At 42.2% G+C, this 17495-nt stretch overlaps 1 protein-coding gene and 1 non-coding gene across 2 annotated transcripts in view; both read right to left on the reverse strand.

The window, feature by feature from the left end:
- The window catches only part of Fancm (FA complementation group M), a 53223-nt gene that overhangs the window by 13548 nt on the left and 22180 nt on the right, over nt 1-17495 (reverse strand). The window contains exons 14-21 of the mRNA XM_038336815.1: nt 14902-16681; nt 9897-9982; nt 9729-9791; nt 8399-8527; nt 6744-6897; nt 4283-4389; nt 2334-2918; nt 900-1272 (exon numbers count right to left, since the gene is read on the reverse strand). Coding sequence (XP_038192743.1) covers nt 900-1272; nt 2334-2918; nt 4283-4389; nt 6744-6897; nt 8399-8527; nt 9729-9791; nt 9897-9982; nt 14902-16681 — 3277 coding nt within the window. The remainder of the gene's footprint in view (nt 1-899; nt 1273-2333; nt 2919-4282; nt 4390-6743; nt 6898-8398; nt 8528-9728; nt 9792-9896; nt 9983-14901; nt 16682-17495) is intronic.
- On the reverse strand, nt 7912-8073 carry LOC119820159. Its single transcript, XR_005286422.1, has one exon. It is a non-coding gene; the product is annotated as a U1 spliceosomal RNA (small nuclear RNA).

Consider the following 17495-nt stretch of genomic DNA (forward strand, 5'->3'; position numbering starts at 1 on the left):
TTCTTTTGTGGCATTCCCCATTATACACGCCTCCTCATCACTTCTACCAGATTTCCACTTTGTTTTAAACTCTACTCCTCACTTTTCCAGTTAGGAAAATAAATAAAGTGACTTACCTAGGTTCATTATCATTCACTAAGGACAGAATGAGGAAGGAAAAATACTGCCCAGTTTCCAAACCAATGTTTTATACAAACCACTATTTCCTTTACTTAATTTTTTCAGTACTTCCATAATGGCTTTCCACAACATGGTTCTATTTCATTCTTACAGCACCATGAGATGAGCAGGGCAAGCATCTTGCCAACAACTTGTTATTCAGAGGCAGTGGCTTGTCAAATAAACACCCACAGAGCTGTAGAGAAACCAGAAGCCAATGCATCTGCTGGCTCTACACGTCATAATCTGTTCACTCTTCTAGCAAAAATTCCAATCTTGCATTTCTAGGAGCAACCTAGACACCATTTCAGTGACTTAAGTAAACCCCATCTTACCATGTTCAGAATGAACCCTCCTTGCCCCTCACGTACGTCTTCAATGACACTCAGAATGACAACAAGCAATACCATTCCCTTACTGACCCGTAACAAAGAAGCTGTTGAGGTGGGGTAACTCTCAGCTCTTCCCACCGACCCTGTGAGCCCTGGCTCCTACGCACCAGGTTCCTATCTCTCCCTGAGGCTGCAGTGTTCCTGCTTGATGTTCCTGGAAAGGTCTTAGGACAAGTGTGCTTTGCCTTTGGTTTCTCCCTGGTCAGTTTTCATAAACCTCATTAAAACACAATGACTAATGAAAAACATCCTGATATTAAGTATGAAATGATCCACCCGGGCAGCAAAGAATGAATTAAATAATAGTCAATTTTGTTTACAGCCATATAAACATTTGAAAATCCAAACCTGTTTTTTCTCTGTCTTTTTCCACAATCACACATATTCTTTGGAACATGCCCTGCAGGCGCTGGATCTGCTCGATAAACTTGTTCTTACTGCCGTTATTCAACATCTCGGCCTGAGACCTCCTTTCTACCACCATGCGGTTGCTGACGATGTAATCACAGCCATTAAGAGGACAAACCTCTACTTGTAAGCCATGGACGGTTCTTAGTGAAGAAATTACTTCTAAACCAGAAGTGATTTCACGACTGTCCACAAGGATGCAAGCTCTATTTCCTTCGTGTGGAAGGCTCGTGGTCGGATGTACCTCAGTCACATGTAGGGGTGAATTAGAACAGGGTGCTGCTGAGGTCTTGCCTTCCTCCGGGTCATCAACCTAAAAGAGAAAGCACCGGTCACTGCCCAGCTGAACATGCATCAGGGCCGTGAATGTCACAAGTGATAAACAGGCAATCTGACCGGAAAAGAGAGATGTAGCCGGGCAGTGGTGGTGGACGACTTTAATCCCAGCACTCAAGAGGCATAGGCAGGCAGATCTCTGTGAGTTCGAGACCAACCTGGTTTACAAAGCGAGTTCCAGGACAGCCAGGGCTGTTACACAAAGAAAACCTGTGAGAGAGAGAGAGAGGAAGGAGAGAGAGAGAGAGAGAGAGAGAGAGAGAGGGAGGGAGGGAGGGAGGGAGGGAGGGAGAGGGAGAGAGAGAGAGAGAGAGAGAGAGAGAGGCAATAATTAAAAACCTCCTACAGAGCCTAGGAAGAGACGGCTTCATTTATACAAGTAATGCTGATAATTTGCAAACTTTACTCAAAAATTGAGGATAGGATTTCTTAATTTTTCTACAAGATCAGATCTATGAAGCCAGACAAACACTCTTAAGACAGCTACAACCAATATCCGTTATGAGTTAAATGTAAAAATCCTTCAAAAACTACTGGCAAATCGGAGCCATGTGTGTGCAGTGGCACCCACCTGTAATCCTAGCACCAGGGAAACTGAGGTAGGAAGTTCAAGGTCAACGCAGGCTAAAGAGTTGGAGGCAAGTCTGGGCTACATAGCAAGACCCTATGTTAAATCAACAGACAGGAGCAGTTATTTGTGATTAATTCAATGAGTAAGAAATCTTTGGGTATGAGCGCTCTGTGTATGTGCTATGCATGTGTGGTATATGCACATCTGTGGACATAAGCGGGTCTGTAAACTTGCAGAAGCCAGACCGCCTTCAAGGGTTCCGCTCTACCACTCTTTGTCATGACAGCATCTCTCACGGGACCTCGAGTGAGGCTGGTGGCCAGTTAACCCCAGGCCAGTTAATCTCCAGACCATTTCAAAAAATCAAAACAAAACACTACTTTTGTCTTTGAGTTATTTAGGATAAAAAACAAAAAAGAAAGCACCCCTGCCCCCAACAACTCGTTTTTCTTCATTTTCATACACACCTTCAACTCTGCTGGACGTTTCCATGACTCAGCTCTCGCACATGGAGACGAAGTAGATGGGACTGTATGATGGTGTAGAGCCTCGAGGTTCACGACTTCAGGGACGGCAGCCATTCGACTCTGCACCACCTGATGTCTCTGCGTGGGTTTCTGATGAGCTGGTGGATTAGGAAGGACCTGGGGCTGCGCTGAAGACCCAGGGAGCCCGGAACCGCCCTGCTGGCCCTGCTGGCCCTGCTGGCCCTGCTGGCCCTGCTGGCCCTGCTGTGTGTGCTTGTCTGCAGTGCCACCATGGGCACTGGGGTCTTCTCTGTCACTCACGGTGCTAACCTCCTCCTCCGAGTCATCGTCTAGTAAGATGATACGAGACAGCTTCTTTTTTGGCTGTGGACAGTTTTGTTTCATGCTCATTTGCTTCAGCTTTACTGCATACCGGGTTTTATATCTTACGTTCCCCTCAGTAAAGGAATCTTTACTTAAGTTAAAATCAACACAGACTTCTTCGTCACATGATTGGCTTTTGCAAGACTCCTCTTCATCAACACAAAAACTGTCCTCTAAATAGCTTTCATCTTGCTCAGGAATCTATAATAAAAATAGAAATATTTAAATTTATCTTATAACTAGTTTGAATCTTTATTCTATTTCATGAACGTCTACTCAGTACCTTATAAATGAAAGCCATCTTAGCCATCCATGGGGAAAAATGAGGACTGAGAGATTAAAAAACAAAACAGAAGAGCTAGGTGGTAGCACACGCCTTAAATCCTAACACTGGGAGGCAGAGGTAGGTGGATCTCTTTGAGTCTGAGGCCAGCCTGCTCTACAGAGCGAGTTCCGGGACAGCTAAGGCTACGCATAGAGAAGCTCTGTCTGAAACAACAAACAAACAAACAAAAGAAAAGAGAAGTGAAGGAAGGAATGAAGGAAAGAAGGAAGGAAGGAAGAAAAAAAGGAAACAATTTGCCCTCTAGAAATTTACAGTCAAATGCAGGCAGCCAGAAAAGTAAGAAAAACTTGTGGCAAGTGCTATAAGAATACTCACAATGTTAAATACAGATCTGAATAGCCCTATTATTAAGCTGAACAAGGCAATTTATGGACAGAGAAAATATTACCTTAAATGAAAGCCATCCTAGCCATGTCCAATGGTGTGCTTATAATCCTAGGCACATGGAAGACTGAGGCAGAGGGATCTTCTGAGTTCAAAGCCAATGTGGGGGGGGGGGGTAGTAGCTTAAAACAGTGGTTATCAACCTGTCATGACCCCTCTGGAAAACCTCTATCTCCAAAAAATATTTACATCACGATTTATAACAGTAGCACAATTACAATTCTGAAGTAGAAATGAAAGTAATTTTATGATTGCAGGGCAGGGGGTGGTCACCACAATATGAGGAACTGTGTTACAGGGTTGCAGCATTTTGCAGCACTTGCCTCGTATATGGGAGTCACTGGGTTCAACGCCAGTACCACAATCAGTAAGTAAGTAAATAAAAGATCTGCCGGAGACCAGCATGGGCACAGTAAGATCTCATTCAAAACTCAACAACATCCCAGCACCCCAGAGGGATGAGAGTGGGGCAGGAGAATGTCTAGTTACACGTGGCACCTTAGATACGTAGCAAGTTTGGCTACATACTGAAATCCTACCAGAAAGCATCAGTAAACAAAGAAATAAAAGTTCCATCTGTAATCTCTAGAAACATTTTTATAAAAAATAAAACATTTTAAAACAAGTATGACATATAAAAAATTAACTAATAGACGATCAAATTCTATTCATCTCCTTTAAACTAATTCTCATAGTTGGGAAAAAAATTCCACAGTACAATTATCCGAGCCAGCTCTGACTTTCTAAGTTTAAAAACACAACAGAAGCTTTATTAATATTACAGCATTTCAAATCGTGACAGGAAATCCTCCATGGTTACTTCTGTAGTAAGTACCTGAGAGAAAATGTTCATGTTGTTATGCTTCTCACGGGCCATTCTGTACTTAGTGCCCGTCAGTGGACTCCGCACGGATCTCATGTAAATAGCTCTCATTTCAGAATCTGTGTAAGGATGAGAGGTGAAAAACAGGTACAAAATCACTTACATGAAAGTCTTCATTTAAGTTTGACTACTCCAAATTTGCATGGCTCACCATTAGGAGAAGACAGAGAGACAGACAGACAGACACATACATACACGTTTGTATGTATAGATCGGCTTAGGCAACATAGCAAGATCTCACCCAAAACCCAAATACATCTCAGCACTCCAGAAATAGAGGCAGGGGAATCTCTGGTTACATATGGTGCTTTGGATAGATAGCAAGCGTGAAGCCCTTCTGGGATACATGTTGAAATCCTATTGCAAAACTCCAATGAAGAAATTAAAGATCCATCTATAATTTTTAGACTAAAATGTTTTATGAAAAAATTAAAATTTAAAAGAAACGTGGAGAGAAACCTAAAAACAATTATTTAAAATGTTGTCAGAGGCCAGATGTGGTGGCGTGCGGCTCTAATCCTATAGTCAGTAGGCAGAGGTGAGCAGATCTCTGCGTTTGGGGCCAGCTTGCCCTACAAAGTGAATTCCAGTCAAGCCAGAACTACGTAGGGAGAGCCTGTCTTTTCAAAAACCAAACCTAAAGATAACAATGACGGCAACGCCAGAAGTTTTGTCTTTGAGAATCATCACCTATTGGGTGACTGTGGACAGCTTTCTCTAACTCTGTTCTGAGAAGGAGGAAGAGGACCAGGACTTGCTGTAGGACCACAGCTTTCTACTCCAAACAAAAGCACATAACGTTCTCAGGACTGCACCTGACTTACACAAGTACTAAAGAAAACCTCCGACAGCAGAAGGATCCAGTCTCTCAGAAAGGAAAATGTACTGAAAAACTTCTATGAGACTAAAGTGGTCATAATTTCTAGTAAAGGACAAAGTGGGAAAACATGGGTTTTTATTTATTGATGCTTATCATTTAAAAAAATCATAGCAAAGGATACTTAATACATGAAAATAAGAATTTCTTTGTACTTTTAAAATAGCTCTGAAGTCTTTTCTTTCAAAGGTGCTGTGTCTAAGTGGAGACTGGATGTCTCTCTGTTCAGACCACTCCATCTTCTTGGCCGAGCAGAAGTCCACCTGTGCCCTCTGCGACTCCGGCCCACAGAGAGCCCCGTCACCTTAGCTGTCCAGAATCTGACCTTTCTCCTCTCATCAGTACCATCCCTACAGTAGCCGCCACTCTCTGTGTTACGGCAGCAGCTCTACTTCAGACTGCGGCCTAACTGCTGTCTCTGCTTCCCTTCTGCAATGACGCTCGTCCTTCAAAAGACTAGAGCGCTGCTGCCCGAGGGCCTCTGAATTTGCTGGTATCTTTGAATGTTACCAGACTTTACTAAAATCTGCAAAAGACACACCCATTACCAACCACTGAGGGCACTACACTGGATTCTAGACACTGTGCATTCAGGGTTACGGTATGGAGAAGTTTGTTCATAAACACATTTCTTTTTCTTTAAACTCATGGTCCTTCGGAAACTTTGCAGCTCTAAATTATATCACAATCTACAGAAACAGAAAGACTGACAAAACCTGATCTCAAAAAGGCCAGAATACTGATGAGTCAATCAGAACATTTCTCACTTAGGTGGTAGGCAATCTGAATCATGGGCTCTGAATGTACTGGGCATGCTCATGCAGATCTCCCTTAGCGGATACATTTAGCAGGGTTAGTGTTTTCCTCAGCTGGTCTGATTCATCCACAGTGCTGAACGACTTTCCTCTAATCACCGATCAGATGCCACATTCTCAGTGAGGCGTACGCCTCACAAGGGCAACTTGATTACCTGGCACAGGAATACACTCTTCTATAATTACAGCAATCAGAAGGCTCAGGAAGGGGGCTTATAGAGTCCATGTCATCCTGGGCTACGTAGTTAAGACCTAGTCTCACAACATCTGAACTATAACAGCGAGTGGCCTGCGTTCAAAGCCTCCCACCTTAGCAAGTTCAAGTCTCCCTCTCCCTCCCCACTTCGCTTACTTCTCAGTAACTGTTTCATCATATAAAACACTGCACACTTTAGTTGATATATATATATATATATATATATATATATATATATATGACTTTATAGATTGTTTGTGCTCTCTAGCATCTCTTTCTTAGCTGTTCTACGTTAACAGCAAAGGAAGGCACTGAACGCCAGCTAAATGAACATTTGGTGTTTGAGCTGCCTAGGTAAACCAGAAGCCAAGTACTGCAGAATTTAAATAAAAATGAACAAAGATTGTGCACATACTGAATTTAATCCCTGTAGAGCCAAGTTTCTTTTAATAAAGAGACCATATTTAAATATGACATTAGACACACTGGAAATAATTATGAATTGCCATGACAGACAGCATTTACCATTTATAGCCTGTGAAAGCTGGGTCTGGTCATTTACAAAGCCGAGAAGAGACGAATTCTGCTCATTTTCCAACTCATCTTCATCTGATGAGACACTCCCTGCATCCTCTTCTGAAACCTCTGCCTCGTCATCTAGAAACATCCGAGCTATATTCTATGAAGAAACAAGGAACAAGAAGGCATCCCAGAAAATGAAAATAATTCTCTCTCACAGTTTTTGTTCTGGAAATCATATTTTGAGGTTTTTATTTCAAAATTGAACTGGCATGTAACTGTACATATTTATGGGGTAAAGTGTGACATTTCAATACATGTGTACAGTGTGTAATGTTGAGATCAAGGCATGTCCAGCACCTTATGCATTCTTGATGTGGGGAACAAAATTCGACAACACAGTTTACATGAGCCAGGGCCACTCTATACTCTTAAGAAGGTAGCGGCTTTCTTGTCGATGCTTTCAAGAGCAAAGAGCCAAAATAAGATTTTAAAAAAAAAAAGGGGGAGGGTCCTATATAAAATTTCTCCTGATAATAATTTCAAACAACATTTAAGACACTAGTCGTCTTGCTGGATGTTTCCAACAGACCGTCTACAGAGATTCCAAAAGTTAAGCTCTGGCATGGAAAGACAGAGTATCAGAAGCACTGACGGGAGGGAAAGGTGCCGAGAACTCTTGGCGAATATTTAAAATAATGAATAAAGATGAGGGAAAAAATGGGATCATCAGTGAGACAGCTCACCAGGCAAACGTGACCAACACTGACAACCTGCAGCCCATCCCTGGGACCCGCACACTGGAGGAGAGGCTGACTCCTGCAGTTTGTTCTCTGACTTCCACTCTCTCGTGGTGGCTGCGTGCATCAACTCCGGCCTCACATACAAAGTAAATGATGCAAGAATTTCTTTTTTTTTCTTTGCTTTAAGAAATCGCAAACACTATAAAAGCAAATTTTCTAAAACTCAGGTCTGTCTTTACATTTCCTTCAATTTGAACAATATGTTCTCAATATACTTCAATTTTTTCATTTAATCATTCAAAATAACATACCACTAACAAGATAAAAAAAAATACACACAAAGGAAAGAAGCAATGCACTTTGCACTTTGAGATTTTTTAATTCCAGAAAAAAAAAATTGGTGGGAAAATACTTCTCTTTTTCCCTTTTTCCAGGGGAGAGCAAACACAGTCCCCCACTACCATAAATTCTGCAGTCAAGTTTCCTGCATTTGGGGAAATGGCAGGAGTCAGCAGATCCGGAGTGCCACGGATAAGCCTCGTCCTGGGAAAACCACCTTTGAAATCATGGCATCTCTCCTGCCAGGTCAGGATGGGAAAATACTTTTTTACAAACTGTGCTTTGAGGGGTTGGAGAGATGGCTCAGCACTTAAGAGCACTGTCTGCTTTTCCCAGAGAACACAGGTTCACCTCCCAGCACCCACATGGTAGATGACAATAGTTTATAACAATAGGTTTTTCTAGCCTGTGTGGGTACCAGGCACATATATGGTGCATAGACACGTACAAGCAAAACATCTACCTTCCTTCCATCCATGCATCTAATGGATATTCAACATATACATGTATACTAATACACATGCGTATGTGTATATATAATAAATATTATATACATTAAAGAGACTAAGGAAAGGTTACCTTTACGTGATTCTTTTTCTTTCGTACTTTGGAGCCTTTCCTGGCATTCCTCTCACAATCCTTGAAGTCTTCCAATTGTGAACATGGCATGAGAGAATGCTCACTCTCGTCACTGGATGACAATTCTGACTACAAAGAGTTAACACAACACAGAAGGAAAAAAAACCAACTGTAATGATTTAACTGATTGCATTTCTTAAGAGGGATTTATTTTATTTAAGTATTTGATTCAACATTCTCTTAGAATCAAATGGTTCTCACTAGTTAGACCCACAAATGTCAGATCAGGTAACACGAATGTTAGTGTATGTGTTCACCCCACTTAGTATTTCACCAAAAGCATTTGATGAAAACCTACAGTGTTTTCTTTAGATTTCCAAGGATTTCACAAAAGATAAAGTCCATCCAAACACAAAGAAAACCTCTGCAACCACGAAAATAACATAGCAGTAACAAATTTAAAAATACCTGAGACCTACAACCTCTTCTTAATATGAAGTCAGTAAAAGAATGAAAAGCTTATCAGTACTTCAAGGAATCGAAATAATTTTTGTTGCACCCGGCATAACAATCAGCTTTGTCGGGATTTTAGTTTACTTTTCATAAGCCACCAGTCATCTTAGATTCAGCACAATATCAAAGCAATTTTTATGGTATGAGTTCACCAGGTTAGGATGGATTGGCTGAGTTTTTACTTAACTCTCCAAATGACCCTAGGATAGACACAAGATCCGTAACGCATCATCTGTGGGGTCTGCCGCTACAGTAAAACATGAATGAACCACTTTAAACACGAAGCAGTGACAAGTTCCTGCGTTGGGGTAGGCAGGACAAACTCTCCAGTGCAAAGCCTCGTAGTGCAGAGGCGCAGTATTCTTCGTGGGCCGCTGTGTGAGCTGCTCACTCTGCTGCTGCACCGCCCCCTTATCTGCTGTGACACGGGTCCCTTCCTCTCTCAGCAAGCCTAGGCCAAAGGCTGCCTTTTCTCATCACAACTTCAAAATTCCCACCTCAGTGACCTACTTTCTTCTCTATTATTTCCATTTCTGCCTTATTTACGCTTGTTATAGTTAGGAAAGTTTATAATTAATGCTTTTCTTTAGCAGAAGTAGAAATGCTAATTGCATAAGATATAATATCAATTTATCTGTTAAGTATCTCTCACAGACACACACACACACACACACACACACACAGAGAGAGAGAGAGAGAGAGAGAGAGAGAGAGAGAGAGAGAGAGAGAGAGAGAGAGAATAAACCCAGAAATAATAAAAACCAAACCTTTTTGTAAAAAGAACTGAGGTATTAAATACTGCCAGTAGTTTACGTACCCTAAGAACCCTGGACTTTTTCACAGCATGAACAGGAGAATCAATGTCGCTGTTTTTCTGATCCTGGATAGAACAGATGAACAGTCTAATTAAAATGTGACACAGAGTCTGGAAAGGGAGAGCATGGCCTTCACTTGATTACATCACTGTGAGACACGAATGACTCACCTCAGGGGACTTCAGGACATTCGTCTTGGGTTTTTTAGTTTTTCTCAGGAAAACATCATCTTCACTTTCACTAGTTAAGTGTTCAACTACAATTAATTGAAAAGTAAATCTGGTCAATCAGAAACCGTTTCATCGATGACTACAATAAAATTTCCTAATGACAATCTCATTATTTACTTTTGTAACAGGTGGTCAGGCCAGGCATGCTGGCGCACATCTTTAATCCTAGCACTTGGGAGGCAGAGGCAATCAGATCTCTGTGAGTTTGATACCAGTCTGGTCTACCTACATAAATAAGTTTAAGGCCAGTCAGGGCTGCATAGCGAGACCCTGTCTCAACAGAACAAAATAAACAGAAGATAGTCAGAAGTTGAGTCAGCATAATCAACATCCAGACACAGTTCTATAAGACAGCTCATATACATGGAATAAAAACACATCTTTAAAAATATATATTTAGATGAGGTTCAAAATTAAAAAAATTAAATATAAAGAGAAAAAGGCAAATATAATTATATTGTATTATAATATATAACTAGTCCATGTTCATTTTTTAAAAACATTTACAGTGTGTGTAGGGGACATTCACATGGTAGAGAACACACGTGGCGATCAGAGGACACTTGTGGGCATCTATTCTCTCTTTTCTTCATGTGGTTTCTTGGGGGTAATCTCAGGTCACAGTGCTTGGCTGGAAGAGCTTTTACCCACTGAGCCATCTCATAGGCCCTGTGTGCCCATGATTTACATAACTCCAGCCAAAACAATTACATCATGAAAATATAGGTAACAAATACATTAAAAGGTTCTTCTGGGCTGGGCAGTGGTGGCATATGCCTTTAATCCCAGCACAGAGACAGATGCTTCTCTGTGAGTTCAAGGGCAGCCTGGTCTCAGAGCTAGTTCCAGGACAGCTAGCACTACACAAGGAAACCCTGTTTTGAACCCCGTCTCCCCAGATGGATTTGCTGGATTTTAAGTATGCATATAAGCGCACATGTGTGTGTTTATGCAGAGTAAGCATGTGTCCAAGTGTGGTGATATGAATAAGAACGACCCCATAGGCTTATACATTTGAATGCTCAGCCATCAGGGAGCGGCATTATTAGAAGGTGTGGTCTTGGAGTAGGTGTAGCCTTGTGGGAGGAAGTGTGTCATTGTGAGTAGGCTTTGAGGTCTCAGAAGCTCAAGCCAGGCCTAGTATCCTAAATCTTCCTGCTGCCTGCGGCCCCGGATGTAGAACTTCCAGCTCCCTCTCCAGCAAGATGCCTGCCTGCTGCCATGCTCCCCGCCATGATGGTCATGGACTCACTTCTCAAACGGTAAGCTCCATACACTCTTTCTCCTATACGTTGCCTTGGCAAGTCTTCGCACAATTGAAAAGGAGAAAAGTAAGACAAACACACTTACAGAAATTTAAAAAGGAATATATTAGAAGTGAATGCGGGTTATTTAGAAGTCAAAGTCATGTGAGGCCCACTTTCGCGCCAGCCTCCTGAGTAGATGGCACCACAGCCATTCACAACTATGCTAAATGCTAAGGCCCTACGAAGAGGTTTACAAGCAAGAAACCCAAGTCTCCCACCAGTAGAGGTACTATGAGCAAGATGTCTTAAGAAAGCACATCCCCCAGGGGCTGGGGAGATGGCTCAGTGGTTAAGAGAACTGGGTTCAATTCCCAGCACCCACACGGCAGCACACAACTGTCTAACTACAGTCCCAGGGGACCTGGCACCCTCGCACAGACAAAACAAACAATGCACATGAAAAAAATAAGGAAAGCACATCTTCCAGGGTGCTGGGGAGATGGCTCAGGTTTGAGGACCTGACTTTGAATTCCCAACACCCAAGTAAACAGTCAAGCATGGTTGTGTGTACAAGTAACCCCAACACTAGGGAAGGAGGAAAGCAGACCCCAAGAACCAGTCTGCCTAGCTCAAACAGCCCAGCGAGCACTTGCCTCAAACACTAAGCAGAGGGTAACGGACGAAGACACATGGCACTGTGGGAAAGACCCTCAGGAGAAAGGGCAGAGGGCCTTCCGCCTCAGGTGCACTCTGTTCCCTGGATGTGAGTTCAACACTTATCCTGTGTTCAACATTCACTTTGTAAGACATGCTTACTGGATGGCAGATCACAGCTGTAGAATCCATCTGGTCAGTGGACCCTGAATCTGGATATGGCCGTCTGCCTTGCTTTTGTGCTTTCCCAGATAGAATCTAAAGACTGTGACAGGCAATCGTGTTTAAATTGGTCTGTCCTAAGTTCTGGGAATGGGCTGTTCTGTTAATATTTAGTACATGTTTACTGACATTTATTTACAAGGTTTTCTGAACTCACACAACTTTCCTTGGATCACTGATGTCTTTGTTTCAATTCCTGTAGAAAGTGCGCTGAAACTGGACTAAGGTTGCCTGTCCACAGCACAGACTGTAGTCTGTCCGTTCTTTCAGGTCCTCAGATCCCAGGTCCAGCTGACAAGATTGCACAGGTCAGGGGAAAAACTGACAGTAATAACTGAGGCCTTCATATGGTCAGCTTGCTCATATGGGTATATCTGCAGGGCTAGGGATGAACCGATAGCCCCGTTACATGGACTATCAGTGAACTACATCCCTGGCCCTGGAGCCCCAAGACTGTATCAAGAGGAATCAGGCTTAGAAACCTCACAGGGTCTACATAAATGAGACAGTACTAGGAAACATGGAAACAGTCACAGGCCCCGATCCCAGATCTAGTACCTTCCACCAGCAGGTTAGGCATGAGTGGATGATTACTGCACATTCGTGGCTGAACCTCCTGAAGCACCCTGTTGGAAGGAGGAGTGTCTCTGCTTCGAAAGAGCTTCCAGATAAACCCAACTCTAATCAAAATTCTGACTCTAACACCAATCCGCTCAAAAGCTGCAGATTTGCTGAACTACTAAAATGGAGCGAGACACCAAACACTGCATATTCTGATTGCTTTCTCTTCCATTATCTTTTTCTTTATTGTTGTTGTTGTTGGTTTTTAATTTTTTGTTTTGTTTTGTTTTGTTTTTAAAGAAAGAGTATCTCTACATAACAGCCCTGAATGTCCTGGAACTCACTACTCTGTAGACCAGGCTGGCCTCGAACTCACAGAGAACCACCTGCCTCTACCGCCCAAGTGCTGGGATTAAAGGTGTGAGCCACCATGCCTGGCACTTTCATTATCTTCTAATGAAGCCAGAGTTAAATACACTGTTAGGCTCTAGCAATAATCATTTCAGGAAGCTTACTTTTTAACTGCCTCAGTGGAGTTTTTAAGGACCCCCCCCAAACATACAGTATGGTAAATAATGCTAAATCCTCTTTCAATTAGGTGAAGCAAACAGGACTAGCTTCAGATTCCCTTATTAATTCTTTTATCCACATACTGTTCATCACATTACACATCAGGAAGAGTTAAGTACAAGGCAAGGAGAAGTTTTAATTTAGATCTCATACAAAATGGAAAAAGGGTGGTAACCATCAATGAGAAGCAATAAAGACGCTATTAAAGAACTGAAGGCTCAGAGGGACTAGTGAGCAGATAGAGCAGAGTTCCTGAAGGTAGGTTTTACTGATGTGGTGAAATATGCCTGCAACCCCAGCATTTGAGGGGTAGATACACACACGAGGAACTCAAATTTAAGCTATCCTAAGCTACACAGTGAGACACAGTTCCCAAAACAAAACAAAGAAAAACTTTGTTTTTCAAACAAAGAACTTAGTTTGTTCCTTCAAACATGCTCTTACCTTGAATAACATAAAGGCAAGATTAGAGGAAATCCATTTTTTCTTACACCTACTCTTGTTTTTATGATCATGGGGGAAGGTCATAAACAATCCGATAAAACAGTCTATAAGTAAATTAGAGTTGACAGTCACACTAGGACTTAAAAGACACTAAATATCACAGGGTCTCATCAGCTATGCAGCCCAGGCTGGTCTTCAACTCACAACTCTTCCGCCTTGATCTCCTGAATGCCGGGACTGTTAAGTACACATCTCCACAAACATCTTAAGTCATTTTGAGAGAGGGTCTCACTGTATAGCCCTGGCTGACCTGTAAGCCATCATGTAGACCAGGCCATCCTCCAACTCAGAGATCCACCCGCCTCTGCTTCCAGAGGGCTATGACGAAAGGCGTGCAGCACCACCCTGGCTCCAGCTTAAGTTATCTAATACCTAATATTTATCCTCCTAATCTAGTTTTTCTGTGACTGTAACGTTAGGCCATAGAATCCAGACATTTCTCTTGATCTCATGGTCTGATATTAGCCTTCTAAATATGTTAGACATTTCAAATTCTCCCCCCACAGAGGCTTATCATTTCCTTCCTTTGCTTTATTACTTTTAACATCCCAATTCTTTATTATTCTCAACATCTGAATTACATCTATATATATAACATATATTCCCAAGAATATATATAAAAAACTGAAAGAAACCGAAAGTTAACAACACCTGTGAATATTTTCCAATCTAATCTAACTCAACATCTTTTCACTAAACATTTTTTTCTGAACTTCTTAAATGGCCACTGTGTGGCCATTTGGTAATTAGAGCTATGTTTTACTGGCATTTTTCAAATGTCATATATGTAATTGTTTATGGGTTTTATTTTTTTTTCAAGACAGGGCTTCTTTTCTGTGTAGCTCTGGCTGTCCTGGAACTCATTCTGTAGACCAGGCTGGCCTTGAACTCACAGAGATCCACCTGCCTCTGCCTGGGATTAAAGACGTGTTTTACCACCGACCGGATCGTTTGAGTTTTACAATCAAATAATTGTGCCAAATTATACTTCTTTGTACACTTGACAGTAAAGAGCATAAAGCATTCTGGTTGCATCACCTTAAGGAGGGATACCAATATATATACTTTTTCTCAGTATACACACACACACACACAAATACACTGAGAAAAGCTAGTTTGGGAATAGTACAAACTTATTTCTGGAGTGTTTTCCAGAACCTTACAGATTTCACAGCATGGGTTCTTACCTTCAGTACGCTGAGGGGACTGAAGCCAAAAGAGATGATCACTGCTTTTGAGCTCTTCTCCTAAATCATCAACTCTTGGATTCAATGTCACTTTGGGCCTCTGTACATCGGCTTTCTCCTCGGTAGAACCTGCTGTCTTCCGCACGCCTGCTCTTGTCCACACGTTTGCTTTAGAAAGTGGCGTACTCATAACTCTCTCCCTCACTGGCAAGCATGGGGAAAAGCAGGGAGAGGCGGGTTCCTGATTCACCCCAGAGTGTGGGCACTGCAGGTTTTCTGCCCGGATTGGTGATAGGGCTCCACCTGGCGGATCTGCAGTGTCACTGGCACCCCTGATTTCCTTATCAGAATGCCTTCCAGAGAGAGCTGCTTCCTGCCTGCTACTCCTACCAGACACATGGCCTGGGAGTTCATCTTCAGAACCTGAACTACAAAATCCTAAATTGAAGGTAATGGAAAATAAATCCGCAGAGCAATCGAAAGTCTGCCCCTCACTCTTCGGTCCTTCATGTTTGTCTTTCAAACCTTCATGAGATTTCCAGCTCTTGGTATCACACGTGATCGGGTCTTCGGGCTCAGAATCAGAATCATCATCTAACAAAAGCTCATCCGAAATTAAGAAGCGAGAGATTGGAGGCATTTCACTTATAAGAGTTTCATCTGACACATATGGGGGCTGACTATTACTCTTGCAGGGAGAAAGGCCCATATCATCCAATTCTCCAATACTATCTTCAAATAATAGTAAGCTTTCACCCTCATTGGCGAATACTGGGGGGTCACTATCATCTTCATGGCTATTTTCGTCAACCAAATCCTTTGCAAGATTTGCATAATTGTTAGATACTAAGTTTTTATCTTTAATATTATTATAGGCTTTACTGTCAGAGCCACAGGAGAGCTGATCAGAAATCTTATTATCAGTTTTGCCAAAGGCACAATAATTTTCAGGAGGATGACTAACATGTTTAACTGAATTCTTTTCTAAGTTTTGTTGAGAATTCACAGCCGAGTGTGATGTCAGAGAAGCAGGTTTATGACTGTGTTCACGCTCAGAGTTGGGTGAGCAGGACATACAGTCAGGTTCAAAATCCTGAGTGACTTCCCACTCCATGCCTGAGAGTCCACTGAGAGAAGGAGGAGAATAGGAGAGAAATCTCTCCACATTGGCTCGTACTTCTTCTGTCACCGGATGACAATTAGAAAACTGATCAGCTGCTTTATCTGGGTACAGCTCCTCCTCCAGAGGAAGGAACAAATTTGACGAAATAGATTTCTCATCACTGAAACTACTATAACCAGAATCTAAGGAATACCTGGCAAATGAGCGGGATTTATCGGTAGCCTGACGCTCCGTTAGTAATGTTCCAAGGTGGTTATCATCATCACCAGCAGTACCCACGGCGGTGAAGCCACCTGCACCTGCCATGCCTTCCCCATTCGCTGGGTCTATGCAGGACACAGCTTCTGCAGGGGAATGTCCGCAGGGGTTGGGAGAAGCCACAGCCTCTGTACTTTCTTCCCGAGTCAGGTCTTTCCCCATTGCTCCAGAAGCCTTGTCCCTGAGAGCAGCCTCCGTATACTTGGGAGGAGTCTCGTCATCAGACACGGTCACCGAGGAGGAGCAGCCTTCGCCTCCACTCAGTCTAACTGATGTCTTGTGAGTATTCGTGGTGACACTGGCTAGATTCTTATATGCATTCCTAGGGGTATTACATGTTGATCTGACATCTTCCATTCGTAGAAAAGGCTTAATTTTCCGCTCATAGCTGCATTCATCCTGTAAAATAAGAAACAAGAAAAAGTCACAAAAACCAAAGTTAAGTTGACTCTAAGAAATGAGTTTCACTCTGTATTACTTTTCTAAAAAACAATATCACTCAATTGATTTTGTTTTAAATTACCCAAATTCTAACCAATCAAGAAAAAAATCTAAATCACATCACTGTGAAATCATTGGTTAATATTTTAATATCAGTACTCAAGACACAGAAATATACTTCCTTTAAGGCAGAAAATTAGTTTCTATTGAGATGAAAGAGGCTGCACAAAACAAATATTCTTTGTTTGTTTGTTTTTTTCGAGACAGGGTTTCTCTGTGGCTTTGGAGCCTGTCCTGGAACTAGCTCTTGTAGACCAGGCTGACCTCGAACTCATAGAGATTCCCCTGCCTCTGCCTCCCGAGTGCTGGGATTAAAGGCATGCACTACCACTGCCCAGCTGTTTTTTGACAAATATTCTATCTATAATTAATTATAACAAGCACTATTGTTTCTTATAACAGTGACTTCACATTCATTATGAAGGTCAAGGACTGAGACTGTAGCTCAGGTAGTAGAGTGCTTACCTAGCATACAAGAAGCCTGGGCTCTAGTTCCAGGACCCCAAGACTGAAGCAGGAGCTTCAGAAGTTCTAGGTCATCCTTGGCTACATAGGGAAGTCAAAGCAGTCTGGAGCACATGATACCCCTACCCTATCCCCACACACATCAAACAGACAAAAAAGAGCAGGAAGAGAAAGAAGAACTGAGGAAGTGTTTAGTATTCCAGTTTTCTAGTCTTATCCACACTAGCGAGAGAAAGCCCAAGTCAGG

Source organism: Arvicola amphibius, chromosome 7 (genome assembly GCF_903992535.2).
Source record: "Arvicola amphibius chromosome 7, mArvAmp1.2, whole genome shotgun sequence".
In the NCBI taxonomy this organism is placed as follows: Eukaryota; Metazoa; Chordata; class Mammalia; order Rodentia; family Cricetidae; genus Arvicola; species Arvicola amphibius.